Source organism: Bactrocera oleae, chromosome 2 (assembly GCF_042242935.1).
Source record: "Bactrocera oleae isolate idBacOlea1 chromosome 2, idBacOlea1, whole genome shotgun sequence".
Lineage (NCBI taxonomy): Eukaryota > Metazoa > Arthropoda > Insecta > Diptera > Tephritidae > Bactrocera > Bactrocera oleae.
This window is the reverse complement of record NC_091536.1, coordinates 65,601,933-65,607,571: the sequence shown is the minus strand read 5'-3', so window position 1 is coordinate 65,607,571 and position 5,639 is coordinate 65,601,933. Positions and strand designations below refer to the sequence as shown.

The 5,639-nt window shown below is 34.0% G+C and overlaps 1 protein-coding gene across 1 annotated transcript; it reads right to left on the bottom strand.

Moving 5' to 3' along the window:
• Positions 1-4,242: 4,242 nt before the first annotated feature.
• sisA (sisterless A) lies at positions 4,243-5,088 on the bottom strand. Its single transcript, XM_014231188.3, has one exon. It carries the CDS (start codon positions 4,983-4,985, stop codon positions 4,410-4,412), a length of 576 nt encoding a protein of 191 aa, XP_014086663.3. The 5' UTR covers positions 4,986-5,088; the 3' UTR covers positions 4,243-4,409.
• Positions 5,089-5,639: the final 551 nt, after the last annotated feature.

The window sequence follows — 5,639 nt, the reverse complement described above, 5'->3', positions numbered from 1 at the left end:
TTGCATACTTTACGGAAATTAACCACAATTCATGTAGTTCTTTTCGAGCCAGCACGGCAAAGGCGCATTAATGTATGCTAGCTGACAAAGTAGAAAAGTTATATAAAAAATTAATACATATGTATGCATTCGCGTGTGAAAATATTTATTTTAATGAACAGCTGGAATTTCGTGCACGCAAAATAAAAATGTTGCATATTTTACGGTGCTGACTTTGAGTTTAGTAAAAAAATTAAATTATACTAGAGCAACAGTTCCAAGGATAATATAAATTAATTTATAATAAATGCCAGAAAATGTTTTCGGTTTCATAAACATTGCGCATAAATTGATTTGTCAGCATTTATAAGAAATTATTTAAAATTTTTTGTGTATTTTAGGAGAGTTTTAAAAGAGCGCATTTTACAATTTTCACATAAGCCAATTTGCCGCAATTAATTTATCGCTATTTCCGCAAGCTTCTGTTACTTTTTAGATGCATTTAATATTTCTTGTATATTTTGCTTCAACTTACGCCAATTTATTTTTCTTATTCCCTCTGAGTACACTTTTCGGTTAAATTCTTTATTAACTATTAACGAAGGAGCACACACACTGACATGCATGACAGCCTGCTTGGTGGCACAAATTAGCTTCTTACACGTGTCTACAGTATGCACCGCCGTTTGGGGAGAGGAGGTGTTGTGTAAAAAAGGTAGCAAATCGCAGCTGGAAGCTAACGGTGCTTAACAAAAATAAATTTCTGCTTTCTAAAAGTTCAGAACACACACACACACCAACACACGAAAAAAAAAACAATTTCTATGCAAAACTTTTGCAAAAACCATACCAGCGGAGTTGTTATTCGCCCGAGGCCAAAGGGGTGGCCGAAAGCAGTTAGATAATAAAAATATTAAAAAGTATGAAAAATCAGCAGCGTGTAGCTGCGACCACGAAATTGTTTTCTTTTGGCTTAAACAAACTGACACTGTTGCATAAAGTTTATTTAGACTTTCATTTTATGAGACCGCCGGGGCCAGCTTTGGCGTGTGTATCCAGGAACGCACTCAACACGCGCACACACACATACCAACTTCGCGAAGTTGTCGTTGTTGCCCCTCTCCAACGCAGCTGTGATCTTTTTCAGTTGACCCACACTTGCTTGCTTTTGCCACTGCCCAAAGTAGCTGCGGCACGCTTTGGAAAATTGACGCTGCCATTTAGCCGAAAAGAAACTCGCTTGCTATTAACTCTGTTGCGTTGCCTTGTCTTTGTTGGGGATAGGTTCTCTACGCTTTTGCTATTGTTGTAGCTAGTTGCATTTGCTGTGGGACTTTTTAGCCAATTTTTCAACAAATCTCATGGGGTTCCTAACACGTGCAATAACAAAGCAGCTACAAAACTAAAGCAATGTCAAGCACAAGACAAGTGATAAGCCAATGCGAGAGCGCGAGTATCAACGCATCAACATCTGAAATCAACTGGAGACTAAAGTATGTAGTTGGGTCTGATAACCTTAATTTCATATGCAACCTAGAGCTAATTTACAACAAAGGTGTCTTTTGAGAATTTCTTTAAGAAATCAGTACATTTTCATACAAAGAAACTCCAAGTCGTTTACAATCAAATTTTATATACCCGACGCATATTAGACAACCGTAATGAGTGGTAATTAATTATTTCTCAAAATCTGAATTCGCGGAACTTCTGATTGAGAAGTTAAACTGAATATATTTCTTTGAATACATATTTTATATAAATGAATGCTGTATCCCAGCTCAAACGACAATCCCAATTCGCTCTTTGAGGAATGTTATGAAATAAGTATCAAAATGATCTTCTCAGATGGGAAAGTTTGGGCTACGAATGCATTAGTTCGAGTGTTTTTAATACATACTTAGGTATAATTTGTGGAAATGTTTACAAATCGTATGGTTTTTGGTTATTTTAACAGAGTGGATTGATCTAATTTAATTAAAAACTCAAAGGCGCTTTATTTGATTTAAACACCGGAGGTGTCGGCATACCAGTCAATACCTAATATTATTCGTCTCAACCGGAATATTACTCAAACGCGAACTGTGCGCTCAGGAGTGTAGTTGTCATCTCAACATACTGTACAGGCTGAAAAAACTATACAATAAAAAATGTATTGATGAATAAACACAATGCCATGACCCTGACGTTGTTCTAAGTAATAGCTTAAACACAATCGCCGAGTACGACGATTATTTGCCGTCGCCCGTGTTGTGTTTATGCTATATAGCTTAGCGCCCTAAAAAAAGGACAGATATTTTTTGTTTATGGCTCCATATTTTTATGCGAGAACTAACTGATTGTTTTAAATTATATGCCTTACCCCCGATAGATAATGTCAAATTAACTGAAAACACTTATGTTTTTTTTGCACCGCTCAGGATATGAACTCACGACTCAGGCATTACAATTAAGGCAAGAAAAGTCATTAATCATGGGTCTACAGTGTTCCCCATTGATTGAAATATTATTACCATTATAGATCACACGAAACAGTGACTTTTTGAGGTTGTAATGGCGTCATAATAATGACATGTATGAAAGGTATCCATTTAACCAAGCAGGCTTCATCGTAGAACAAAATTTTCTTAACTTAGTGCTATTTATATAATGAGTGTATTTACTTATTATTAGTTGATAGTTTGTTTACATACACATAACATATTGTTTGTTTTAACACATTTCCCTTGTTCTAAGATAATGTTGTTTTGTTGTATTTGATTGTAGTTTTGATGCGTTCTATTCATTCAGAGATAATGTTGTTTTGATTTATTTTGTCAACGGAAACCTAAAGTTTTTTCGAAGATTGTTTGTTTAGGATATTTTGTTGAGATATTGTGATAAGTAATACGTTTCTTAACTCGCGCGTTGCCTGACACAAATCTAACCATTATTTTGGTAATAAATTTGCACGTTGTCCAAAGCTAACTAAGTATAAATCAAGTAACAGCTGTTAAAGAGACTAACTCAGAAAAAAGGTTTGCTTAATGGAAAACCACACGTCTGAAAAAAACACCCGTTATATGAGCATCGATTGTACAGTAGGGGTATTTAATTTTATTTTGGAGACATTTTCTTTTATACAAACTTTTAGTCCTCTCTAATGAGATGAAAGGAAAGATTCCATTACTAATCATACTGTCGGATCGATGTAATGGGGTAGAAAATGAAATATTTCTCAACATTTTCACTATAAATAAAACCCGCATAAAGACAGTATTTAAACCACTTATTTTCTATTAATTTTAAAGTGACCAGTTATTTTTCTACTCTCTATACTTCTGAGCATATTATTAATTAGTAAATTGTAAATAAATATTTTTTAATTTAAAAAGAAGCTGCAGAGTTATCGCGAACCAAAGAGAGCCTATAAAGTATATACAGAAATGATCAGCGTGACGAACTGAGTCGATTTACCCACATCCGTCTCTTATATCCGTGAACTGGTCCGTCAAACCCCTAGTAGTATTTTTCGTTTGATTATGTGACAAAACCTTATAAATATACCTATAACTACTACATTGCCTTTCGATATCCAATTGATATTTCGAATAATTTATTTACTTGTATATTAATAATTAATTTAAAGTTTGAAGGTTTTAATTCATTGATAATTTAACAATTTTTACGTTTGCTTCTAAAATTCTTTAATTTTGAATTTAGAAATTGTAATTATTGTTATTTTTTATATGTAACTATGGTAAGTAAGTTTTCAAAAACTAACAATATGGATGTAATCCATCATTTCCTTTGTATCAATGGAGTAATCGTTTCACATTTCGGTCAAGTATATTCTAGATATTATAATATTTCTAAATCCGACCTTCGATAAAATTAAGATTAAGAAAAAAAACCAGTATTTCATCTGGTATTTGTATACATTATTTCTTTATTTTCGAAAAGCTGCTTATAAATCGAAGAATCCACTTCTGCTAAGTGCTTGAAAATCAGCCAAATATAACCAAAATAGGTCTTTCGATACTGTTGTTCTTCAAAAATATAGAACAGTTATTGTTATATATTGACCGATTAATTGATTTCAAGAAGTAAAGTACCAAAATAATTAATCACTCTTTCGCCCAGAACAGTCCTGCTATGTTTAGAGGAAAATCCATTTAGAACAGGCTCTAGCATCACTGAGGTATTTCGAGTTAATCTTGCCAATGAATAACGGGGTTTTTTAAATGGCGAAGTGTATAAATATAAATTTCACACACAAATCAAGCAGAGTTATAAATTTTAAATTTATTGAGCTATTTTTTCTTATGTATATTCTATAATATAGATTAAAAGTATAAAAATAATAAATGTAAAATATGGATATAATATAAAAAATTGTAAACTATAATTAACGTCTAGATCTATTTCAAATTTGATCCATGTATTTCCGTTGCTCAATTAACATTCATACAACTCACACCATAAATGCTGCGAAGATTCTCTATTTGCGATTCATTAAAGCCGCTACCTAGCAGGTATTGTTGTGCCGTTTGCAATTTCGAAGACAAAACCGCGAGTGTTCTCTTTGTAGCCGACACCTTCTCAGCTAGAAAATCATTGCGATGCTTTAGTGAGGCCTTTCTCAGCTTATTGTTGATGCGTGATTTGCGACAAGATGCGGCACGTTGCTCCCGTAGCAGTGCGGTGGCATGGTCAACCGTCTCCGCATGCGTAAATTTCGTAGTCATTTCGTCAAGGCTGCTACTCGGCGAGTGTGTGCGACTACCGATCTCCACAGGGTTGTCCTCTAGTTTCTGGGTAATGAATATTTGCTGTTCTTCCTTGAGTTTACTTTGTTGGCGTCGCATTTCGGCTGCGATAAAATTGTCAAAAGCCTTCTTTCGTACTTCTTTTTCATATAGAGACAGCGTTCGCAGTTTATCGGATGTTTCAAAGACCAAAGGACAATTTGCTAAACTGCTCCTCATGGCGAGTGATCTGACAGTTTTATCTGTTTGAGTTTCAGACATTTTTTCCTGTTGGTATGTGTGGTGAATGACTTTTTAAAAGGTTTTACTTCAGTTGATGTTTCTTCGTTGCTTTACACAAACTGATCACCCTGGTTGCAACTTTCCACCTATTTATACTTTTTGGATCAACGTTGTTGATAACTGTTGTTGTTGTTGTTTGTTGTTTTTGTGTGCAAGTGTCGTGCTGTGTTTGTTGTGATGATCCCATGATAGTTCTCATATTTGTTGTTTTAGTTTTGTCAAAAGGTTGTTTTCGTGCGCGTGCTGGTGTCATGCTGTGTTTGTTGTGTTCACCTTTTGGTGGTTTGTATATTTCTTGTTTTTGTTTTTATATGAGTTTGTGTGAATATGAGTTTGTTATTTTTGTAGACTTCCCTACAGAAATGTATACATTTATTTACTTAATACAAATCAATGAAATATGTTTGTTTACCAAATTTTCAAAGAAAGTATACACAATAGATTCTTATTTTTCAAGCCAAGAAAGAAACCTGCAAAAGGAATTGTCTTCGGGAGCTTGTTTTAATAACATCTGATTTTTTCGTTTTACTATAGATACTAACAACTCTTATCCGAAAATGGTTGGAATCGGAAGTCGCCAAAAAATGATTATGAGAACTTCATTTATACCGAAAATATCGCTCAAAAAGAAAA

Bases quoted from the DNA above. Each gene is read 5' to 3' on its own strand.
- sisA (XM_014231188.3), bottom strand. From the start codon at position 4,985: ATGTCTGAAACTCAAACAGATAAAACTGTCAGATCACTCGCCATGAGG.